We start from the raw sequence: 25,330 nt of genomic DNA, 5'->3' as shown, positions 1-25,330 counted from the left end.
GACTTAATTAAGCTTCTTGGCAGCATCACAACTAGAAAGATTTTCTTTAATGGCCTGCAGCCTTCCTTTTAAAATACAAGCATCAGTGAAGGTTGTACTTTGAAATCGCTGTTTAAGAGTTTTGTGTAGGCCCCTAGATTTAAACTGAAACCACTAGCTTGTCATAATATAATCCTTTAGATAAAGATAATTAGCTAACCTCAGTTTAACTAACATTTGGCATGATTAAGTATTTTGAAATGTTGGGCACTAAGTTAATTCAAGAGCAAAACTATATTTCCACTTTCAGAATTTAGGAATTTTTCTGTTTAAGTAAAACAATACGAAAGGAAATGTTTAGTATTAGTGTTGCATGTTAAGGTATTGGGCCTAACAAATTCTTTCCAACTGTACAAAGTTGCTTTCCCTTTTTATGGCAAGACTAGAGGGAGTGTCCTTCAGCCCGGCCTGCACCCTCTCACAATCCAGGACCCCTTGCGTAGTGCCATGACCTTTATGGCAGGGTTCAGGATCTGAAGGAGGAGCCAATGCACAAATGAAGATACAAAATAAGAAATATGAATTTAGAAGGCATTGGGGGCCAAGTGAAGCTTCTTTCTTGAAGAGATACACTGAAACTGGGTATTGTCTGCTTTTATTCAGTTTTAGATGCACATCTTGCCCTCAGTAAAGCACAGCAAACAGGTAGCAAACAGACCATCTCTAAGGTCAATAAAGATCAGTAAGGTCCAGTAAACATTTACTTGGAGGCTCTCAGGTGAGGAAATTGCTTTGAGGCCCACTATCTCAACAGGAACAATCGGTGCTTAGCATCAGCCCTGCTAATGCGCAAGGTCCATCAGCCTCCCTCACTCCCTGGTGCACGCTAATGACAGTATTGGCAAGCAGTGGCTTCCTGTAGAGTAGAATCCCTAGGCCTGGCCAGTGATGCTTTATTTTCTGCTGAAGTGAGTGTTCCCTTCTTACTGTTTCTGCACAAAATTCGTAGGTTATACATAGTTTTATTTGAAAGGGCCTATCCAGGCTTTTCTTCCCCCTTCGCTGCCTGCAACTGGCCCCACCCCTACCACTGCCACTGCTTGCCAATTGTGTGGCTCTGCCTCCCTGCTTCCCTGCCACCCATCACCTCCCTCTGCAGGGCAATTGTGGGGCATGGCTGGGCGCCCTCATCAATTGCATCACACCTACCATGGCTGGCCTTGCGCCAGTGCGTATCATAGTGTGGTTCTGCTGTTTGGTCGTTCAGTCAATTTGCATATTATGCTTTTATTATTATAGATAAAGCTTTTTTCATTAAGACAAACATTTAAAAGTACATGAAATCTATATTGTAGCAAGAATTGCATTTACTATTGGTCCACAATCAAAATACTCTTGTTAAAAATTAAGATATTAATCAAATTGTTCCCCTCTTAGGATCATTTTGCAAAAGGAACCTTTGTATTTGTTCTGAGTGGAGCCTAGAGGTGGGCAAATGCATCTAACTTGCATTATAAATATATATATATTTTTCATGTTTAAGTGAACTTAGATTTTACTTAATCTTTTGAATATCTGCATATACTTTAAATATCTTTGCCAACTTATCACACAAAAGATATCTGTGGCCTCAAAGAAAACATTACAAATTCTCGTTAATGTGGATGAAAAAGGGCCACATGCTAATCTGACTAGCCCAGGGAAGGCCTGTGTGATTGCCTTGTAAACCCAGAGACCTAATGTAACCTCAAAGAATGATCTGATATGAAAACCTTTAAATTAAAAATCACTTTATAGTCATATCCAAGCCAGTACCTTCCCTGACAAAGATCAACTTCGAGGATCTTTACTGAGACTATTGTCTTTTTTCATCTAAGATAACGTATCTGTGAAATGTCAGAGTAACTTGTAAATTCCCCTTTTCTGGATCCCTCTGGATAAAACAAATGGAGCCAGGGCACAGATCACAAATTCCCTCATTGTTATTGTTATCATGTTAATTGTTGACTGTTAACTATCCTGTACCCACCTATGTAAAATAAGTATGTACCTATCATTTTACTTTTTATCCAATTTCTGTTTTGCTTTCTCCCACCTCCCTAATCTATCACCAATGGATTTCATGTAATCCACTTACAGATCCTTCTTTGATTGTAATGTATAAAACAAGGTGAAAAACGGGCATTCTCAGGAGCAATATCCTAGTACGTTGAGAATTTGCTTCCCGACAATTGTGGAGAGTTCGGCTCACATAAACTCACAAAAATTCTTTACAGGTTTGAGTGGGGTTTTTTTACATTAATTTTATTTGGCATAATCAGCAGGATTCCAAGGTAGCTCAACCAGGACTACCATGCAGACCCAGACCCAGTGCTAGGATCCAGCAAGGGGCCATTGCGCCTGCCAGTTCTCTGTCCATTGGATGATCTTGGATCCAGGACCTTCCCTTGCTTTTTGGTAGAAAGTCTGATTTAGTTGAGCTGTATTTAGAAAATAAGGTTAAGGATCGACAGAACCCAGGCTAAGGTGACAAGAGGAGTTAGTGAAACAAGCAGGCAGAAAGGGCAGGATCCAATGGAAACAAAGGCAGGTGGAACATAGGCAGGGGCAGACACAGCAGTTTGAGCAGCCTAATCACAGAAACCAATCATGCAGAAATAACAGTGCTTTTAGACTTAGAGTGGGAGGTATGTGAAAATAGGGAAGAGCTGCAACAATAAAGTGAACTGATGCATAGGAACAGGGAAAGTTTGGGTCCATTACTGAGCAAGAGCAATTGAAGGAATCAGTAATATTAAAAACACAGATAGACATAGAGCAGGTTTCTAGTAAATATATACCAACTAAAGGCCAGGTGCATGGATTCATGCATTGGTGAGGGAAATTGCTTGTGGGAATCAGCCCACTGTGGGAGCGCTGCTCATCCCAGTCAGCCAAGGGGCACTCCCAGTGTGGGAGCGCACTGACCACCAAGGGGCAGCTCCTACATTGAGTGTCTGCTTCCTGATGATCAGTGCACGTCATAGCGACTGGTCAACAGGTCGTTCTGGTTGTTCCACCATTCAGTTGCTGGGTTTTTATATATATACTAGAGGCCCGGTGCACAAAAATTTGTGCACTCTGGGGGGGAGGGAGGAGTCCCTCAGCCTGGCCTGTGCCCTCTCGCAGTCTGGGCACCCTCGGGAGATAACGACCTGCTGGCTTAGGCCCGCTCCCAGGTGGCAGAGGGCAGGCCCAATCCCTAGGTGCAGTCCCTGGTCAGGCTCAGAGCAGGGCCGATTGGGGAGTTGGGGCGCCGTCCCCTGTCATGCACAGAGCAGGGTGGATCAGGGGCACCGCACCCTGTCACACTCAAGGCAGGGTCGATAGGGAGGTTGTGGTGCCACCCCCTGTCATGCACAGAGTAGGGCCGATCAGGGGGTTGGGGCAATGCCCCCTGTCAGTCACAGAGCAGGGCCCATCAGGGGGGTTGGGGCTCCGTACCCTGTCACACACAGAGCAGGGCCCATCAGGGAATTGAGGAGCTCCCCCCTGTCACTCACAGAGTAGGGCCAATAGGGGAGTTGGGGCACCACCCCATGTGACACACAGAACGGGGTGGACCAGGGGGTTGGGGAGCCGCCCTCTATCACCCACAGAGCAGGGCTGATCAGAGCCACTGCACCCTGTCACACTCAGGGCAGGGCCAATGGGGAGGTTATGGCTCTACCCTGTCACACACAGAGCAGGGCCCGTGGAGGAGCGGGAGGTGTTGGTACGCCGCACCCTGTCACACACAGAGCCACAGGGCAATCAGGGGATTGGGGAGCTCCCCCCTATCAGGCACAGAGCAGGGCTGATCAGGGGGTTGGGGCGCCTTCCCCTGTCACAAACAGAGCAGGGCGGATAGGGAGGTTGTGGCCCCGTCCCCTATCACACACAGAGCTGCAGGGCCATCAGGGGGTTTGGGCGCTGCCCCCTGTCATGCTGATCCCAGTGCCGGGACCCTCACTGCTCCGCTGATCCCGGTGCTGGTAGGCATATTACCCTTTTACTATATAGGATAGAGGCCTGGTGCACGGGTAGGGGCTGGCTGGTTTGCCCTGAAGGGTGTCCTGGATTAGGGTGGGGGTCCCCACTGGGGTGCCTGGCCAGTCTGGGTGAGGGGCTGAGGGCTGTTTTCCTGAAGCGGGTGACTGAAGCTCCCTACTGCTCCTTTTTTTATTTTTTTTTATTTTTTATTCTGGGCCAGCTTTAACTCTGAGGCCTCGCTGCTGAAAACATCGATACAATATTGTGGTCTGGCTGGCTGAAGCCTGGCTGAATGAAAGCCGGTTTCTGGGGTTTTGTTTAGCTTCTTATTTGCAACATAGTACATAGTTGCTTAGAGTTGCAGCTGAGAGGCCAGCAGCAGCAGGTGGGGAACGTTGGAGTTTGCCGTCACTGGAGCAAGCAAGCCTCCCTGTTTGCTTCAGTGCATGGCTGCCAGCCGCCATCTTGGCTGATAGTTAATTTGCATAAGGATATGCTGATTAGCCAATGGGAAGGGTAGCGGTCGTACGCTAATTACCATGTTTCTCTTTTATTAGTGTAGATACCTATCACTAATAAAAGACAAAGATGCTAATTGACTGGTCCTTTGCTATGCCCATCAGCCAATCAGAAGAGTATGCAAATTAACCCAAAAAAGATGGCCATTAAATTATGATGTGTCTTGGTGTTGGTATTTTCGGGTTCACCTTATTTGGCACTCTCTGTGCTTGTGTGATTTTTTTCTTCCCCACCTCAGGAAAGTTTTCTGATATTATTTCTTCCAATAGGTTTTCTAAGTCTTGTTCCTCTTTCTGTTGTTCTGGCACCCCTATTATTCTTATGTTGTTCCGTTTCATGTTGTACCATAGCTCCCTTAGGCTCTCCTCCTGTCTTTTAATTTTTTTCTCCAATTGCTGTTCAGTGTGGGTGTGTTTTGTTTCCCTGTCTTCTAATTCACTAATTTGGTCCTCCGCTTCTCCTAGTCTACTGTTGAAACTTTCAATGGTGTTTTTTATTGCTGCTATATCACTCTTCATTTCTTCTTGGTTCTTACATAATTTATTGATTTTTTCATCTGTTTCTCCTTGCTTCTTGCAGAAGTTGTTGATTTTTTTCCTCAGTCCAGTTTATGCATCCTTGGACCCTTAATCTGAATTATTTTTCTGTCATGCTGCATGCTTCGGTTTCACTTAGCTGCTTTTCTGGCGAGTCCTCCTTCCTTTCCTTTGGGGATTTCTTTGTCTACCCATGTTTGGTCGTACCACCATATCTAGATGTTGAGTCATTCAGGGGCTGCTCCGTGGGTGGCAGTGGCTCCTTGGGCTGAGGTTGCTCCTCGGGTGGTTGTGGTAGCAGGTGCTCGTCAGTTGAGAGCAGCTCCTGTGTTGGGTGCTCTTCACTGCTGTGGTGGCTTCTCTGGCTGGTGGGGGAAGGCTTCACACACAGCTGCTGTTCCTCAGACAGAGGGTGTGGTGAACAGGAGGCTGCTGTTCCTTGGATAGGGGCGGGCTACACAAGCAGCTGTTACTCCTTCAAATTGTTACTTTTAATCTCTTAAGTGGCCTCAGGGCAAGGTGATTTCCTATAGGATGTGTCAACTATCTTCCCTCCAGGCAAAGCAAATGTCTATCCCCTGCAGGCAAGGCAGATGTCCATGTGGCTGTGTGAGGGAATGACTGAGCCGAGGAAACTTGGGGTGCCTGCCTTGTGAGCTCTATCCCCCGAGTACGCAGTGCTGGCCTCTGTTCTCACAGCCCCAGTCCTCTTCGCCCTCCCTCTGCCAGAGAACAAGGTGGGTGGCTCCACAGGGACTGTTTGTGCCTTGGCCCTTTAAGAGGGTGCCTGAACTCCCAGCTGCCACTCCCTGGCTGACAGCACCCCACTGCTTTCCACAGCTTGATGCTATGTGGATATCTTCCTCAGCTTTGGCGCTCTCTGCTGGGGAGCCCAGATCTGGGATTAGATCCCAGAATTCTCAGTGTCATCTCCCCTCCTCCATCACCAGCTGAGATAACTCTCTGGAACTTCAGTTCCCCTCTGTGGGTCACATCTCTGCCCCTCCTACCAGTCTCTATTCCGGCTCCAACTTTGGTCCTTGAGTATCAGGGTTCTCTCCTGTGAGTTTCCCGTTGATTATTCAGGAATCCTTCTCGTATTTCAGTTGTAATTCCAGCTTGTTCCTGGGAGCATGGCCATGCAGCATCCTCCTACTCTGCCGCCATTTTTAATCCCCAGCCTTTAAGATTCTTATTTTGTTGTCGGTGTTTGCCAATTTAATTATGATGTGTCTTGGTGTTGGTCTTTTGGGGTTCATCTTATTTGGCACTCTATGTGCTTCTTGAACTTGTGTAGTTTTTTCTTGCCAGTATCAGGGAAGTTTTCTGTCATTATTTCTTTAAACAGATTTTCTATTCCTTGCTTCTCCTCCTCTACTTCTGGTACTCCTATTAAGTGAATGTTGTTTCATTTTGCATTGTCCCAAAGCTCCCTTAGGCTCTCCTCTTGCTTTTTAAGTTTTTTTTCAGTTGCTCCTGTGTTTGTGTGTTTTTTCCTACCTTGTTTTCTAATTCGCTGATGCAGTCCTCAGCCTCTTCTAGTCTGCTGTTTAATCCTTCCATTGTGTTCTTTATAGCAGCTATGTTGTTCTTCATTTCCTCTTGGTTCCTTTTCATGTTGGTGACATTCTCATTCAGCTCCTTATAATTCTCATTGATTTGTGTGTATTTGTCATCCAGCCGTTTGAGCATCCTTATAACCATTACTCTGAATTCTTTCTCTGGTAAGTTAGTAGCCTCAATTTCTTTTAAGTCCCTTTCTGGTGATTCCTCTTTTTCTTTCCATTGTAGATTGCTTTTTTGTCTTCCCATGTTTTGCTGTAATATTTTAATTGTAGCTCTGATTGCTTTGCTACCCAGTTTCTTTAGGGTATGGTGCTATTGGTGTGACCTCTCAGGTCTCCTGGGTTTGGTAGTGTAGTGCAGCTCTCTACTTGAGCTATTTGGGTTCTCTTGATGTAGGCCTGCAAGCTGGAAAGGCGCAACTGAGGTGTCTAGAAGTCAGCAGCCATGGAGGGGGTCGTTCAATTTTTGCTGTCTTATGCCCTTGGTTGAAATCACGCATGCCCCGCAGGGACTCACAGTGGCACCCAGGAACCGTCTATTGGGGTGGTGGGGCTCAGGAAGACTGCGTTCTGGCAAGGCGTGACTGTGGTGTCCAGAGTTATGTAGTTGTGGGGTGGGCAGACTCAGCTTTTGCTGCTGCTTCTGTGGTTGGATACACGCGATCCCAGCAGCAGTTCACAGGGGCACCTGTGGTGTGTTTGCCAGTAGGGTGTACTGACACACTCTGAAGGACCCTGGCACTGAAGCCCCTGGATTGCAGTGTCTGTGGGCAGGTGTCCCAGAAGAGAAAATTCAGCATTTCTACAGCCCAGCAGAGCACCCCTGTTTAAGTGTGTGACCAGCAGGGCTTGCAGCAGGGCCCCAAGGCTCTCTGTGGAGCGATGGTCTTGGGAGACCTGCACACTGGAAAAGCATGCAACTGTAGTGTCAAGAGTGTACTGGGCTGCATATCTGGCACTCTGGCCAGATGGGGCGTGTTGTGCTGTCTGTTCCTGGAACACATAGATAGGAAGGTACTGACATCAGGTCAGGCCTTGAGATATGGTCTCATGGTCCCTCCTCAATATGCTGTGCTCTCTGTTCCAGGAAAACATACATAGGAAGGTGATAATGCTATACTGTGTCGGGAACTAATTGTGTAAACAAGGCTTTGTAAGTTTGTGGTTTTTGCAGATAAAACCGCTGTAACTTCTGCAGTCTGGGCTGCAGTTCAGCCTTTGCTTCAGCAGGATGCTGTGACTGTGGTCAGCTGGCCAGCTTAATAAAGGCTCTTAAATTTAAATTCTGAGTCAGTGGTCTATCTCGCTGAGTGAACCCATAACAAGAGTTCTGCAGCTGTGGGGTGGAGAAACTCAGTTTTTGCTGATGCACCAGTGGTGGATAGGCTCGCCTTCCCAGTGGCGGCACCCAGGAGCACCCGCAGTGAGTTTGCTAGTGCAGGCACACTGAAGCACTCTGAAGGGCCCTGGCATGCTTAATCGAGGCGTCTTTGTGCCAGTATCCAGGATGGGTGAATTCACAATTTCTACTGCCCAGGGGAGTGCATCCCTATTTGTCTAAGATTGGACCTAGCGGAAGCTCACTGCAGCTTCCCAAAGTGCCCTGTGGATAGATGAGCTCAGGGGGAATGAGCAACTGTGGCAGTGCCTTTGCTGGCGCTGAGCTCTGATGCACTCTGAGGGGCCCTGGTGCTAAAATTGCGCAGCTGGGTGTGTGTGTGGGCAGTTATTCAGGCAGAGGGAATTCAGAATTTCTACTGGGGGGCAGTGCACCTGTGTCTGCACAAAATCACATTCAGCTGGGGCTCCCAGTGACTCCTAAGAGAAGTCTATGGAGTAGTGTGCCTCAGAGACCTGCATGCTGGAGATGCAAATGCGATGTCGGAGGTCTGCTGCTGGGGAGGGGGAGATGGCACTTACTGCTGCCGGCAGCTCCTTGCTCTTTTGGTGCAGAGTCTCAGAGTCTGCGGGTGTGGCTGCAGGATTTTGGCTAGAGTGGCTTCTGGGTCGCGGGCAGTGTCCAAGGCCTGTCTGGGTAGTGGTACTGCTGAGTTCCTAGAAGAGGCCGCTCTCCCCTTTAAGATGGCATGGGCTCGTGCCCGGGTCCCGCAGTCCAGGGAGTGCCCACAGCGGTGGTAGTCTCTCCGTCCCAGAGAGCCTGGTCTGCCAGCCTCTGCTGCTCCTGCCAGATTTAAATGTCCCTCATTCACTCACACACACACCACACACATCCTCACACTCTCTTTTCATCCCCTCACTCACTCACTTCCTATCCCTCACCACCATCCTGCCAGCTGCCATCTTTTTTCCACCCACAAAATTTTTATTAAAACATTTCTTACCCTGTTATATTGATTGGGCAGCAAAAATACTCGTTGTGGGCTACATGTGGCCCATGGGCCGTGAGTTTTACATGCTTGTTATAGAGCCTTGTTTTGTGTCCTAACATGTATCTTTCTTTGTGAATGATCCATGTGCAAATGAGAAGAAAGTATATTCTGCAATTTTGGGGTGAAACATTCTATAAATGTCAACCCATATGATCTAGTGTGTTCTTTAGAGTTATCATGTCCTTGTTAAGTTTATGTCTGGAAGATCTATCCAGTGAAGTCAGTGGGGTGTTAAAATCTACATTGTTGTCAATATCTCCCTTAAATCCCTCCAGAAGTTCTTTTAAATATATTTTTGTGCTCCTATATTGGGTGCATATATGTTTTCCAGGATTGTGTCCTCTTGTTGGATCGTTCCATTTAGTGTTATGCATTGATCTTTGTTGTCTTTTGTGATGGCCTTGATTTGAGCTCCATTTTATCAGATATTAGTATTGCTACTTCAGCTTATTTTCCTTTTCCATTTGCATGGAAATTTTTTTCCTTCTCTTCATTCTCATCCTGTGTGTGTCTTTTGTTTTGAGGTGCCTATCTTGTCGATAGCATACTGTTGAATCATGTTGTTGTTGTTTTTTAATATTTATTTAGCTACCCTATGTCTTTTGAAGGGAGCTGGGGGGCAGTGTAAATGTAATCCATTTACATTTATGGTTATCATTGACTAGTAGCCTGCAAACAATCCCATACACCAGTAGCTCACTGCCACCCTCCTATAGCTCTCTGTCCACTGCCCTGCCCTCCTATAGTTCCCCCAGTCCCCCTCTTCTTTATCCCCCTCACTCTCTCTCATAGCTTGTTGCCCTGCCCCTCCTGTAGCTCTCCACTGCCCGCTTGTAGCCAGTAGCTTGCTGCTGCCCTCCTATAGCTCTCTACCCGCTGCTCTGCCCTCCTGTAGCTCCCCCTGCTTCCTCTCCCCTGCCCCCCTCTCTCTTAGCTTGCTGCCCTGCCCCCTCCTGTAGCTCTCTGCTGCCCACTTATAGCTCGCTACCCCACCATCCTGCTGATCCCTGATCTGGTCGTTACACAGTTGGTCATTATGTAATGTCCATTTGCATATTACATCTTTTTATATAGGATAGGTACTTATTTATTGCCATTTTAATTCTGTATGTCTAAGTTTCTCATTTCTTCTTCTCATTACAGCAGTCCCTTTAGTATTTCTTGTAATGCTGGCTTGATGGTGATGTACTCCTTTAGCCATCTTTTTGGTCTGGGAAGCTGTTTATTTCACCATCTATTTTGAATATAGTAATCTTGGTTTCATATCTTTTCTTTTCATTACCTTGAGTACTTCCTGTAATTCCCTTCTGGCCTGGAGAGTATCTGATGAGAATCAGGTCTTAGCTTTATGGGAACTCCTTTGTAGATAACAGTTGCTATTTTCTTGCTGCCTTTATGATTTTTTCTTTATCATTAATTTTTTTTGCATTTTTATATGATCTGTCTGGGTATGGGCTTGTTTTAGTTATTGTTGCTTGGGGTCCTCTGTCACTCCTGAACTTGTGTGTGTGTGTGTTTTTCCTTTACCAGAGATTTTCTGCCATTATTTCTTCAAACACATTCTCTATTATTTTCTTCCTCTCTGCCTCTTCTGGCACACCTACTATTCAAATATTATTATGTTTCACATTGTGCCACAGCTTCCTTAAGCTGTCCTGTTTTTTTTACTTGTTTTTTCTTTTTGTTTCTCTGATTGAATGATTTTTTCAAACCTCTTCTAATTCACTGATTTGATCCTAAGCTCCCCCTAATTTGCTGTTGTCTTTATCCTTTACTTCATTTTCCATAGTTACTATATATTTTCTCATGTTGTGAAGCACCTTTACCATTCTCTATGTCACATAAATTTCTTATCTCCATGTCATTTATCTGTTATTCTGGAAGGATTCTGCTGTTCTTTATTTTTTGTCTCCTCATATTGGCTGCCTGTTTGGGTTTGTGACCATGTATTAGGTAGATCTGATAACCATCTCAATTTCTAGTGCTGGAGAGTGTCAAATGCTGTTTCTGACTATAATTAGGCAGAGAATCAAATCCTCTTGAGACCATCTCTGTCTACAGACTAATAGGATTCTGTCTTGAATTTCCCACAGGCAATTATCCATAGATGTGGCAAGAGTTTTTCCCAAAAAGGTGGGGCAATTGCTTCTGCCTGGAAACTAGTTGTTATTCTCAGTCTCTTATTGGGCCTCAGCAACTCCACACCTTAAGGCAATGTTTTTCCAATAGGGTGGGTCAGCTGTCTTCCACCCAGACAAAGTCATCTGTATAGCAATTGTCTGTGTGAGAAAGATGACCTTTGCAGCATGAGGGAATAACTTATCACAGGAAACTAGGGCAGTGATGGTGAACCTATGACATACGTGTCAGTGGTGACACGCAAACTTATTTTGGTTGACACACATCGACAGAGACAAAAAATTGCATAATTCAAATATTTGTCTCTCGCAACGGCCAGAGTTGGGCATCACTCGAGCAATATTATTACTCATGATCAATAATGCAATTCTAAAACCAGATGTAAACATGTACATCGGTGTTGCATAGCAAAGATACATAGTGAAAACATCCAAGATACATTGTTCCAATATTGACATTAATATAAAAAGGTTAAGAATTGCACTATAAAGAGATTAATCTTTACTCATGACATTTTATTTTTACTCGAGTGACAAAATACCCGATTCTGGAAACGGCCTCGTTATTGTCAACATGTGCTTCTGGTAAGCTTCCCGGGTGTACGAGTGCACTCGGCAAACGGACGCACTTGATCGGCATGTTCGTTAGGAGACAGGAGTGGGAGGGTTAAAAGAAAAAGATATACAGTGTACCAGTGCTCGATGAGACATTCTGTGTGTTGGATAATTGATTACAGAACCATATATCTGTTGGTTATACACACTATCTTTGAATTGTTTTGCACCAGGAGTCAGTGCAACAACACTGCAAAAAGTTAATAGGTAAGAAACCTATCAACCTTTTATAAAAAACGCCGTGATTTATATTTATTTATTTTTGCAGCCTTGAGATGGAGAATCAAAAAAAACAAAAAAGCAAGTTTGAATGAAAAAGGAACTGGAAGTAGCAGCAGCCGACCCTTTCAAGACATATGGACTGAGATGTACGAGAGTCGACAGAAACAACAGATCAAGTTGCATACTATGTAATGAAATGGTAGTAAGCAGAATGTGGAATGTCAAGAGACATTTTGAAACTAATCATTGTCAGCTCTTGAAAAAAAAGTATCAATAAAAGGAAGGAATACATTTCTAGGCAGCTACACGTCTATAAAAGTCAATCAAATTCCATCATTAAGTTTGTAAGATGCTCTACAAATTTAACATCAGCAAGTTACTGTATTGCTCACTCCATAGCTCAGCATGGAAAAGCCCTCAGGGATGGAGAATTTATTAAGGAAACATTTCTAAGATGTGCACCAGCTCGATTTCATGATATAAAAAATAAAGATGAAATTATTAAAAGAATTTCTGAGTCACCACTCAGTAGAAATACTATCAAAGACAGAATAATAGATCTTAACAAAAACGTACAACATCAATTTAAAAAAGACTTAAATAGTTGTAAATATTTTTTGATTTCTCTTGATGAAACTACTGATGTCACATCAAATGCTCAGTTGGCCATTATTGCTAGATATTCTGATGGTCTCACAATGAGAGAAGAGTTGATAAAGTTAGAATCAGTGCCAATAAGTACATCAGGAAACAAAGTATGTAAGGTTGTTATAAAAACATTCAGGGACCTAAACATTAATATCTCTAAAATTGTGTCAGTCATGACAGATGGGGCACCAAATATGGTGGGGAAAAATGTGGGATTCCTGAAATTGTTTATGGAAGCTTTTAGACATCCACTTGTACCTTTTCATTGCATTATCCATCAGGAGGTGCTGTGTGCCAAATCGGGATTCTCAGAATTGAATGATTTAATGTCAGTTGTAACAAAAATTGTGAATTTTATAGCTTCTCAACCCCTTCACACGCGAGAATTTTCTGCACTTTTACAGGAAGTTGATTCAACCTACAGTGGACTACTGATGTTCAATACTGTGAGATGGCTGAGTCGAGGTAAACTACTTGAGCAATTTGTGGAGTGCTTTGAAGAAATTATGGTATTTATTGAGAATAAGGATCTGGCAAACTTTCCTCAGATCAATGATCATAAGTGGGTCAGCAATTTGATGTTTTTTACAGATCTCTCTGTTCATATGAATGAACTGAACTTAAAATTACAAGGTTTTGGCAAAAGTATTGATGTTATGTTTGGATACATCAAATCTTTCGAAAGTAAACTTAAAATTTTCAAGCAAGATATTGAAACTAAAACTTATAAGTATTTTCCTCAGATAAAAATGTATTTTGAGAAGCCCACTACAATGAGTGTAATGGAGTCCATACTTAGGTACCAGAATATAGTAAACTCATTCTTTGAACAGTTCAGCGAAAGATTCAACCAAATTAGAAGCCTAGAACAGACCATTAAAATAATTAAGTATCTAGATGTAGTTGTCTACGGTACTTTGGAATTAAAGGATTTCCAATGGATGAAAATTGACGATTTATAGATGCTACTTGCAGATTTTCAAGGTAGCATTTGGACTCACGTGTTTGTCAACTTAAGGTCAAAACTTGAAAATCTGGAACAAAATCGTTTGAATGATGAAGAAGAGTGCAACTACGAACAAGAAATTTTGAGTGCTTGGAACAGAGTACCTGACACTTTTAGCGACATAAAAAATCTAGCGATGGCTTTGCTAACAATTTTTTCATCAACATATTTTTGTGAGACTTTGTTCTCAGCATTAAATAGTATTAAAACGAACAAAAGAAACTGGCTAACAGATGAAGTTAGTGGCGCTTGCTTGGCCTTGATGTGCACCAAGTATGAACCTGCAATTGAAGAATTAGCAGACAAACTTCAGCACCAAAAAAGTCACTAATTTCTAGTTTTCATACCATTTGATTATCATTGTTTTTATTATTATTTTTTCCTAAATGTACATTGTTTTTCTGTTTTTGTTCATTTTATACATATTTTTGGTTGATTTTTCTTTGTTAAATGACATTTAAATATATAAAATAAATTTCAAAAATATAAATCTTTTTTTTACTATGGTTGCAAATATAAAAAAAAATATGAATATTTCTATATGTGACACGGTACCAGAGTTAAGTTAGGATTTTTCAAAATTTTGACACGCCGAGCTCAAAAGGTTCGCTATCACTGTCCTAGCTGCTAGAATTACTAAACTATTAACAAATAGGAACTTAAACACTACCTTTTTATTTTATTTTTATTTTAAATATATTTTATGATTTTTTACAGAGGGGAGGTGAGAGGAATAGAGAGTTAGAAACATCAATGAGAGAGAAACATTGATCAGCTGTCTCCTGCACACCCTCTAGTGGGGATGTGCCTGCAACCGAGTACATGCCCTTGACCGGAATCAAACCTGGGACCCTTCAGTCCACAGGCCAATGCTCTATCCACTGAGCCATACCAGTTAGGGCTAAACACTACCTTTTTAAATCCTGCTGAAGGAAGATACCCTATCTTAGATCAACATTTTTTTCCTCTGACTTTTTGGTCATCCATAAGTTTATATGCTAATCCTGACCAGATTTGAATTATTTCACACATCATCACATATTATTCAGATAAAATAGAAACTTTCATGTATATGACAATAGTATGAATTATAATATCCATTGGATTTTGAGGCTTTATTGTCTAAGGCCATCACATATTAACAGTAGTCATGTATGTTGATAAACAATCATACTTTACATCAGCCACTATAATAATTGCTATCCCAACAGAATTGACAGCATTTAGCTGATTAGAAACCCTTCACTGAAGTAATATTAAGTAATCTCCAGCTATACTTAAAGCACTGGGCTTTATCTTTCTCTTCACTGAGGGTTCGAACAGGATCATACTCCACAACTCATCACAATATATTGTACTTCATGGCACATATTATGTAGTAGCATATTCCCAATATGTCATATCTTTGGCAGTGGTATTTGCTATTATTGATAGATTCATGCACTGATTTCCATTATTTTCTGATGATAGGTTAAGCACAACTTGAGTAAAGATTCATTTCTGGATTATATTTGTAGTCATTAATATAATCCTTTTCCTCAATGTTTCTTAGGCATATCAGGAATAGCACAACGCTACTCTGATGATGCAGACACTTATACAACTTGAAAAGCAATATCATCTACAGGCTCATTCATTTCACTAACTGCTGTTAGAGTCTTCATGATATGAGAAGTGTTTGTGTCTAAATCAGAAGTCTCAATAGTAGAATTACCAACATTTAACCTTGAGTGATTACACAGATGTCCTTCACCTTGTCACAGTTTTGAAGAGCCTGCAGACATAAATCCCAAATTAGAAAGGAAAGAATTGAGCCCCCTTAAATTGGTTTCAAGCCAATGTCAGAGCCATCATGTCTTCCTTTACAGTGATATATTTGTATAATTTACATAACTGTCAAAATTAAATTATAGGTGGAAACCCTATATACCTATAGCATATCCATTTCAACGAGGCTTTCAAAATGCAACATCACCAATTATGGAAGAATTACTACACTTATAGGATCATACATTAATAAATAGCTCTCTTGTACTATACATTATTTCACTTATACCAACAACCTGCCTGACTAGTACAAATATTATAGACTAGAGGCCTGGTGCACAAAAATTTGTGCACTGGGCGGGGATGGTCCCCCAGCCCGGCCTGTGCCCTCTCACAGTCTGGTACCCCTCGGGAGATAATGATCTGCTGGCGTAGGCCTGTTTCCGGGTGGCAAAGGGCAGGCCCAATCCCTAGGTCCAGCCCCTGGTCAGGCTCAGAGCAGGGCCGATTGGGGAGTTGGGGCACCACCCCGTCATGCACAGAGCAGGGCAGATCGGGAGGTTGCGATGCCACCCTCAGTCACGCTCAGGGTAGGGCCGATTGGGGGCTTGGGTCACCACCCCCTGTCACACTCAAGGCAGGGTCAATGGGGAGGTTGCGGCGCCACCCCCTGTCACGCACAGAGCAGGGCCAATCAGGGGGTTGGGGCACTGCCCCCTGTCACGCACAGAGCAGGGCCGATCAGGGGGTTGAGGAGCTCCCCGCTGTCACTCACAGAGTAGGGCCGATAGGGGAGTTGGGGCACCACCCCCTGTCACACACAGAGTAGGGCAGATCAGGAGGTTGGGGCGCTGCACCCTGTCACACTCAGGGCAGGGCCAATGGGGAGGTTATGGCTCTACCGTGTCACACACACAGCAAGGCCCATGGAGGGGGGTTGAGGCGCCACCCTCTATCACCCACAGAGCAGGGCCGATCAGGGGATTGGGGCACCACCACTGTCACACTTGGGGCAGGGCCGATGGAGAGGTTATGGCTCTACCCTGTCACACCCAGAGCAGGGCCCGTGGGGAGGGGGGGGGGCGGTGGTTGGGGCGCCGCACCCTGTCACACACGGAGCAGGGCTGATCAGGGGGTTAGTGCGCTGCACCCTGTCAAACACAGAGCTGCAGGGCAATCAGGGGATTGGGGAGTTCCCCCCTATCAAGCACAGAGCAGGGCAGATAGGGAGGTTGTGACCCCGCCCCTGTCACACACAGAGCCACAGGGCGATCAGGGGGTTTGGGCGCTGCCCCCTGTCACGCTGATCCCGATGCTGGGAGCCTCGCTGCTCCGCTGATCCCGGTGCTGGGAGGCATATTACCCTTTTACTATATAGAATAGAGGCCTGGTGTACGGGTGGGGGCCGACTGGTTTGCCCTGAAGGGTGTCCTGGATCAGGGTGGGGGTCCCCACTGGGGTGCCTGGCCAGTCTGGGTGAGGGGCTGAGGGCTGTTTTCCGGAAGCGAGTGACTGAAGCTCCCAACCGCTCCTTGTTTCCTTTTTTTTTTTTTTTTTTTTTAATTCTGGGCCAGCTTTAGCTCTGAGGCCTGGCCGCTGAAAACATCGATACAATGTTGCTAAAGGCCAGCTGACTGAAAGCCGGTTTCTGGGGGTTTGTTTAACTTCTTATTTGCATCATAGTATATAGTTTCTTAGAGTTGCAGCTGAGAGGCCGGCAAGTGAGGCGGGAACTTTGGAGTCTGCAGTCACTGGAGCAAGCAAGCCTCATGTTCGCTTCCAGCTGCCTGGCTGCCGGCAGCACGGAGAAGATGCATGAAATCCCCCAGCCCAGGAACGAGCCAGTCTCAGGCAGCTGGTCATGAACTGGCCACTGCAGGGATGACCCTGCTGGCCGTCCCCACATTCAATGCCTGCCAAGGTCCTGACCCTATGGTTTGGTTCACTCCTCTTCCTCTCCAGCTTCCTCTAGAGACCCAAACTTGTCTACACTAATAAAAGAGAAACATGGTAATTGGCGTATGACCACTACCCTTCCCATTGGCTAATCAGCATATCCTTATGCAAATTAACTGTCAGCCAAGATGGCGGCTGGCAGCCAGGCAGCTGAAAGCGAACATGAGGCTTGCTTGCTTCAGTGACTGCAGACTCCAACGTTCCCCGCCTCACTTGCCGGCCTCTGAGCTGGCAGTTTGAAACATTCTAACAGGCCGCCAGAGCCCGCCCCCCCCCAGCCGGGGCCATTGGCGGCGGGCGGGGCGGGTGCGGGCGCGGCGATTGGGGCCTGGTCGCCCGTCTCGGTGGGGCTGGCGGGCGGTGACTGGGAACCGACCTACTAACACACATCTCCCGGCGTGGCCCCGGCGCCCCTGACCTGCGCGCCACCCGCCTCCGGCGGGAGCCCGGCCCCAGCCCGAGCCCAAGTGCCGCCGGCCCGCTCCCGCCCCCGTTCCTTCTCCCCGCCGCCCTGCTCGCCGGCCCGTGAGCAGGAACACGGTCACCTGGACCCCACTCCCCTCGGCGGGAGAGCGGGAGACTGTCCCGGGCAGGGCAGGCGGACAGGAGGAGGGACATGGATGGATGCTGAAGCCCAGGGCGGACAGCATCTGAGAGCGCCGGGGACGGGGACGGCGGCACCGCCCGGACGCGTCTCCCATGCAGCTGAGGAAGATGCAGGCCATCAAGAAGGAGCAGGCCTCGCTGGACCCGGGCTGCAGCGCGGACAAGGTGGTGGTGCTCAGTTCGGCCTTGACTGACGTCTCCGAAGACTTGTCCACGGGAGAGGAGCTGCTTCTGGGTGAAGGGAGTGTGGGCAAAGGCAAGGCCTCCGCGTGCCGGCGGAAGCGGGAGTTCATCCCCGATGAAAAGAAAGACGCCATGTACTGGGAGAAGAGGCGGAAGAACAACGAAGCTGCCAAGAGGTCCCGGGAGAAGCGCCGGCTGAACGACCTCGTGCTGGAGAACAAACTAATCGCCCTGGGAGAAGAGAACGCCACTCTGAAAGCTGAGCTGCTTTCCCTGAAATTGAAGTTCGGTTTAATCAGCTCCACGGCCTATGCCCAAGAGATCCAGAAGCTCAGGAACTCCGCGGCCGTGTACTTCCAAGACTACCCGGCCGCGGCCAGCGGGGGCTTCACCGACGAGCCGGCGGCCAGCAGCTGCGTCTCGGTCATCAGGCACTCGCCGCAGGGCGCGCGGGCCGAGGGCGCCGAGGGCTCCCTGGAGCCGGCGCGGGAGGGCGCCCTGCAGAGCCAGAGCGGCTGCCCGAGTCCTGCCGGCAAGCTGCAGGCCATCAAGCAGGAGCCGGTGGAACTGGAGGGCTATGCCCGAGAGCCCCGGGACGACCCCGGCGCCTACCGGGCGGCCGTGTATCAGAACTACGTGGGCAGCTCTTTCCCTGCCTACGCACACTCCCCGCCTCTCCTGCCGGCCAGCCGGTCCTCCAGCAACTCCCCGAGGACGTCGGAAACCGATGATGGTGCCGTGGGAAAGTCCTCGGACGGAGAAGACGAGCAGCAGGTTCCCAAAGGCCCGATCCACTCGCCCCTCGAGCTGCAGCATGGGCATGCCACGGTGGTTAAAGTCCCGGAAGCGAACTCCTCCGCTTTGCCACACAAGCTCCGCATTAAAGCCAAAGCCATGCAGATCAAAGTAGAGGCGCTGGACGCTGACTTTGAGGCCGCTCACAAACTTCCCTTGCCCCTTGGCGCGACGGCCAGGAGGCATTTCGGACTGGAGAAGCTCGGTGCCCCAAGTGCGGGCCATCCCCCGCTCACACCTTTTTCAGTGCAAGTGACTAACATCCAAGATTGGTCTCTCCGGTCGGAACACTGGCACCAGAGAGAACTTACGGGCAAAACTCAGAACGGTTTCAAGACCGGAGTTGCTGAAATGAAAGACAATGGCTACAAAGTGTCCGACCCAGAGAACTTGTTTTTGAAGCAGGGCATAGCAAACCTATCTGCAGAGGTGGTCTCGCTTAAGAGACTTATAGCCACACACCAGATCTCTGCTTCCGACTCGGGGTGAATTACTACTGACCAGCCTCTCCCGGGGAGGCGTCCCTGGCTGCCATGCGTGCGTTCTGTATCAGGCTGTTTCACTGGACCTGTGATGTCATTTCACTGTACTGTTCACACGTTGTCTGTCAGGTCTCTTTTTCTGCACAAATTATTATGAAGATTAGATTGTGTTATCACCCTGCCTTGTGTATAGTCAAATAGTCCATTTAAAGACTGTAGATACTGAACATTATTTTTTTTGTTCTATTAGAAAGTGTGGAAGTTACCAGTTTCAATAAAGAATTGGTGACAAACACAGAAAAAAAAAAAAAAGAAAGAAACATTCTAACAAATATAGGCCGGGATCTCAGAGCTAGAGTTATACATTGTTTCGATTATAGAACCGAAACAAACCAGATACCTGCTCTCAGAGCTAGAGCCAGAGCTAAAGCTGGCCCAGAATAAAATAAAAAGGAGCGGTTGGGAGCTTCAATCAACAATCGCCAGCCTGAAAGCAGCCCTCAGCCCCTCACCCAGACTGGCCAGGCACCCCAGTGGGGACCCCCACCCTGAAGGGTGTGTGACCAGCTGGAAACAGCCATCATCCCCTCATCCAGGCTGGCCAGGCACCCCAGTGGGGACCCCCACCCTGATCCAGGACACCCTTCAGGGCAAACCAGCCTGCCCCCAGGCCTCTATCCTATATAGTAAAAGGGTAATATGCCTCCCAGCACCGGGATCAGCGGAGCCGTGAGGCCTCCTGGCACCGGATCAGCGTGACGGGGCAGCGCCCAAACCCCCTGATCGGCCTGCTCTGTGTGTGACAGGGTGCGGCGCCCCAACTCCCACCCCCCCATGGGCCCTGCTCCATGTGTGACAGGGTGCGGCGCCCCAACTACCCTCCCCCCCCCCCCGCCCCACGGGCCCTGCTCTGTGTGTGACAGGGTAGAACCATAACCTCCCCATCGGCCCTGCCCTGAGTGTGACAGTGGCGGCGCCCCAACCCCCTGATCGGCCCTGCTCTGTGGGTGATAGAGGGCGGCGTCCCAACCCCCTGATCCGCCCTGCTCTGTGTGTGACAGGGGGTGGTGCCCCAACTCCCCTACCGGCCCTACTCTGTGAGTGACAGAGGGGAGCTCCTCAACCCCCTGATGGGCCCTGCCCTGTGTGTGACAGGGTATGGAGCCCCAACCCCCCTGATGGGCCCTGCTCTGTGCCCGACCAGGGGCTGCATCCAGGGATTGGGCCTGCCCTCTGCCACCCGGGAGCAGGCCTAAGCCAGCAGGTCATTATCTCCCGAGGGGTCCCAGACTGGGAGAGGGCACAGGATGGGCTGAGGAACCCCCTTTCCCCCCGAGTGCACAAATTTTTGTGCACTGGGCCTCTAGTATATATATAATCATCTGAAGAAAGAATGATTCAAAAATTTCCAAATTGGGCAAATTATAGTAAAAAATATAAACCCACAGTCAAAAAAGCTCAGTGAATAGCAAGCACAGGACATAAAGAAAGCTACATCAAGACACATAAAAATCACGTTGCTCAATACCAATGATGAAAAGAAAAATCTTTTAAGTAGTCAGAAGAAAAGAGACACACTATACACAGGAATAAACATAAGGATTACAAAAGATTTCTCATCAGAAACAGTGTAAGGGAGAAGATAGTAGAGCAACATCATTGAAGTACTCACAAGGGGGGGAAAAATCCTCTCAATTTATAATTCTAAACTGAGTAAAAATATTTTAAAAAATAGTTAAAATATATTTTTCATATATAAAAGATTGATTTTTTTTATCACCAGCAGATTTGTAGTGTAATAAATCTTAAAAGAAGTCCTGCAAGTGGAAATAAAATTTTGCCAGATAGAAATAACAATCGCCGTAACTGGTTTGGCTCAGTGGATAGAGCATCAGCCTGTGGACTGAAGGGTCCTGGGTTCGATTCCGGTCAAGGGCATGTACCTTGGTTGCGGGCACATCCCGCAGGAGTAGGAGGTGTGCAGGAGGCAGCTGATCGATGTTTCTCTCTCATCGATGTTTCTAACTCTCTATCCCTCTCCCTTCCTCTCTGTAAAAAATCAATAAAATATATTTAAAAAAAACAAACAAACAAACAAACAAACAAAAAAAGAAATAACAATCTATGCCAAGAAATGGAAAACACCAAAGACAGCAAATGCATAGGAAAAAATATAATAGAAGTTTCTTATTATTTAAATATATTTAAAGATAATTAACTATTTAAACAAATAATAATGTAATGTCAGTTATACAACATCTGTGAAAGTAAAGTACATGACATCAATAGCACAAAGATTGCCCAGAAAAAATGAAATTTTGTTACAGTGAAGTTTCTATACAAGATGTGAAGTGGTATAATATCCACTTAAAGATAGACCATGACAAGTTAAAATCTTATATAATAAAGAGCTAATATGCAAATAGTCATCATGCCCTCATGCCATCATGCCATAATGGATCAGACACTCAACACTGGGGAGAGAGGGATGGGGACCAGCCAGGCTGCAGCCTGGGAGAGGGACAAACCACCCCCCCGCCCCCAGAGTCCTGGGCACCAGCAGCTGCACCTGCGCCTGCAGCCCAGGAGAGGGACAAGCCGCATGCCCTGTGGTCCCTGGTGCTTGAGGCTGCAGCCTGGGCAAAGCCATCTACCCATGGTCCCCTGCAGCTGTGGCCAGTCTGGGTGAAGCTGGCCTAGGTCCTGAGTGCCTGTGGCTGGCCCAAGGGATGGAAGCCCGGGTCCTGGGTGCGGGGTGAGGCAGAGGCAGTTAGGGGCAATCAAGCCAGCAGGGGAGCAGTTAGGGGCAATCAGGAAAGTAGGCAGAAGTGGTTGGGGTGATCAGGCAAGCAGAGGTGGTTAGGGGCGATCAGGCAGGCAGGCAGAGGAAGTTAGGGGCAATCAGGCAGGCAGGCAGGTGAGTGGTTAGGAGCCAGTGGTCCCAGATTGCAAGAGGGATGTCGGACTGCTGGTTTAGACATCCCCAAAGGGGTCCCCAATTGGAGAGGGTGCAGGCTGGGCTGAGGGAACCCCCACTCCCTGCACAAATATTGTGCACCAGGTCACTAGTGAGACCATAAAAACCTTAGAGGTAAACATAGGCATAAAGTGTCAGAAATCTCACATAGCAATATGTTTATGGACACATCTCCTAGGGCAAAGAAACTAAGGAGAAAATAAATGAATGGGACTACATCAAAATAAAGAGCTTCTGCACAGCAAAAGAAACCACCATCAAAATGAAAAGGGAACCCATTATATGGGAGAACATATTTGCCAATGATACATATGATAAGGGATTAATATGTAAGATATATGAAGTGATTCATACAACTCAACAAGTGGAAGACAAACTCCAACTTAAAAATGGGCAGAAGACTTCAATAGACATTTCTCCAAAGAACACATAAAAATGGCCAAGAGACATAAAAAAATTCCCAAAGTCACAAATCATCAGAGAAATGCAAATTAAAACCACAATGAGATATCACCTCACACCTGTAAAATTGGCTATCATAAAAAAATCAACAAACAACAAATGTTGGTGAGGATGTGGAGAAAATGGAATAGAACACTAGTTCACTGCTAATGGGAATGCAGATAGGTGCATCCAATAAGGAAAACAGTATGGCGTTTCCTCAAAAATATTAAAAAGAGAAGGGCTCCTTTGTGCTCCAAGGTCTGTTGTCACACAGACCGCCCTACCCTGCCCACGGCGGGTTGCTGTGGAAAAACATTAGTAGCAGTATTAATGGTCAGGGTTCCACAGGCTCAACATAGAAGGTAGCCAGCAATTCCAGCTCTCACTGTAAAGTTGGGTACCCTTTCATCGTCTTCACCAGCCTAGCGACTTCCTGATGCAAGGCCCGCCTATTGCACACTGAGCTCCCCACTTCCTCTCTTGCCTCCCACTCAACAAGATGGCTGAGGAGCCGGAGGCCATGCTCCTGCTCCCTCCTTCAGGTGTGGTGGGTTGGCAAAGGGCCTATGGACATTCTCCCCAGGAACAGCCATGCCCCAGGCCTCTTCTTCCCCGTAAGTCTCCCCAGAACAGAGGAACTAGCCAGCGACACACACACACACACACACACACACACACACACACACACACACACAAAATTGATATCCTTAAGCTAAAGGCTGTGGGAGACACCTCTATAATGAAAAAAAAAAAAAAAAGAGGGCTGTAGAGTGAACCGAACCATCCAAAGACTCATTGACTTCATCAAAAAGTTCCTTAAACTTGTGGCTTTAGAACAGTTGTTTATTTATGTGAATTAGTCCTTTGCCTCTTCTCCTGACCAGGAAGTTGGAACCCTCTACTAGTGTTTTGGCAGTGATGGTAAACTGGTCCTACATTACTGAAAATGTCAGGCACAGGGATGAATGACAGAGAAGAAGATCTTGGTAATTAAAATGAATCTTCAAAAAGGACACAGCTCTGAAAAGTTTGATACTTATGGCAAAATACTTGTGGATATGATCTCCTCAGCATGTTATCTGCTAAGACCCATGTTTATGCATTTAAAAAATCCATAGAGTTGACTCACAAAAATGTGATTTGCATTAATACAGAAATCATCATAAAAGATTGACACTAGAGTTGAAGATGGCGGCGTAGGTAAACACCGGAGACCGCTGCCGCAAACAACCATTTCAAAAATACAACTAAAAGACTGAACGGACATCACCCAGAATCACAGGAAGGCTGGCTGAAGAGAGACTCTACAACTAGAAGGAAAGAGAACAGCAAATCGAGACTCAGAGGCGGCGCAGTGTGGAAAATACAAAGGTACCGAGGTGCGTGCGCAAAGCGGGCTGGTGGCTGAGGGCGCGGTTGTCGTTTTCTGTCGGGAGTGAGTCTCAGACTCTGGGCTCCAGATCCGGGCGAGTCTCTAGGGACCCAGACTCAAACGGGAGAAGCGGGATTATCCGGCATCAGTTGGAACCTGAGGGCAGCTTTCTCTCCGAAGTTTGCAGCGGCTGCCGGGGTTCTGAGAAGCAGAGCCTCTGGGAACAGGACTGAGCGTGGCCATAACTGCTCCCTCCGCCTGCCCTGTTGAGCCCGCCCCGCCCAAACCCTGCGCACAGCCATTTGCCGATCGCCTCAGGCAAAGGCTGGATTAGCGCCTCCCCAGAAGGCAGACGTTTTCCATACAGCTGATTCCTATAGCCAGTCGGCCTGGTGGTCAAACCCCTCTAGTGTTAACTACAACAATTAAGGCTTGGCAAGAACAAGACTGCGCACAGAGACCACAAGGGGGTGCACCAAGAAAGCATAAAAGATGCGGAGACAAAAAAACATGACAGAAATGGAGGATATGGAGCTAAGAATCGCAATTTTGAGGGCTTGCCATAAATTTGTGCAGAACCTCACGAAAACTAATGAGACCCTCGATGCTACGATAAAGAAATTAGAAAGTAAGCATACACGGACTGAAATAAAGAATATTATACCCAATAGCAGACCAGAGGAGCACAATAATCAAACCAAAGATTCGACAAAAAACACCCAATGGGAAAAGCAAAATGAAAAAAGAATCCGAAAGTGTGAAGATAGTGTAAGGAGCCTCTGGGACAGCTTTAAGCGGTCTAATATCAGAATTATTGGAGTGCCAGAAGATGAGAGACAGCAAGATATTGAAAACCTATTTCAAGAAATAATGGCAGAAAACTTCCCCCATCTGGAGAAAGAAATGGACTTACAGGTCCAAGAAGCGCAGAGAACCCCAAACAAAAGGAATCCAAAGAGGACCACACCAAGACACATCATCATTAAAATGCCAAGAGCAAAAGACAAAGAGAAAATCTTAAAAGCAGCAAGAGAAAGAGGCTCAATTACCTACAAGGGAATACCCATACGACTGTCAGCTGATTTCTCAACAGAAACTTTGCAGGCCAGAAGGGAATGG

The 25,330-nt window shown here is 46.6% G+C and overlaps 1 protein-coding gene across 1 annotated transcript; it reads left to right on the top strand.

The window, feature by feature from the left end:
- The first annotated feature begins 18,051 nt into the window (after positions 1 to 18,051).
- On the top strand, positions 18,052 to 19,459 carry LOC139000546 (nuclear factor interleukin-3-regulated protein-like). The gene has a single exon (XM_070402692.1). It carries the CDS (start codon positions 18,052 to 18,054, stop codon positions 19,423 to 19,425), a length of 1,374 nt encoding a protein of 457 aa, XP_070258793.1. The 3' UTR covers positions 19,426 to 19,459.
- Positions 19,460 to 25,330: the final 5,871 nt, after the last annotated feature.

The sequence above is a fragment of the Myotis yumanensis genome, unplaced genomic scaffold (assembly GCF_028538775.1).
Source record: "Myotis yumanensis isolate MYYU_CA2020_CCGP unplaced genomic scaffold, mMyoYum1.0.hap1 SCAF_24, whole genome shotgun sequence".
Classification (NCBI taxonomy): Eukaryota; Metazoa; Chordata; class Mammalia; order Chiroptera; family Vespertilionidae; genus Myotis; species Myotis yumanensis.
Note: the sequence above shows the minus strand (reverse complement) of the source record. Positions and strands in the feature narration are given on the sequence as shown.

Excerpts from the sequence above, each read along its gene's own strand:
- LOC139000546 (XM_070402692.1), top strand. The coding sequence starts at position 18,052 with ATGCAGCTGAGGAAGATGCAGGCCATCAAGAAGGAGCAGGCCTCGCTG.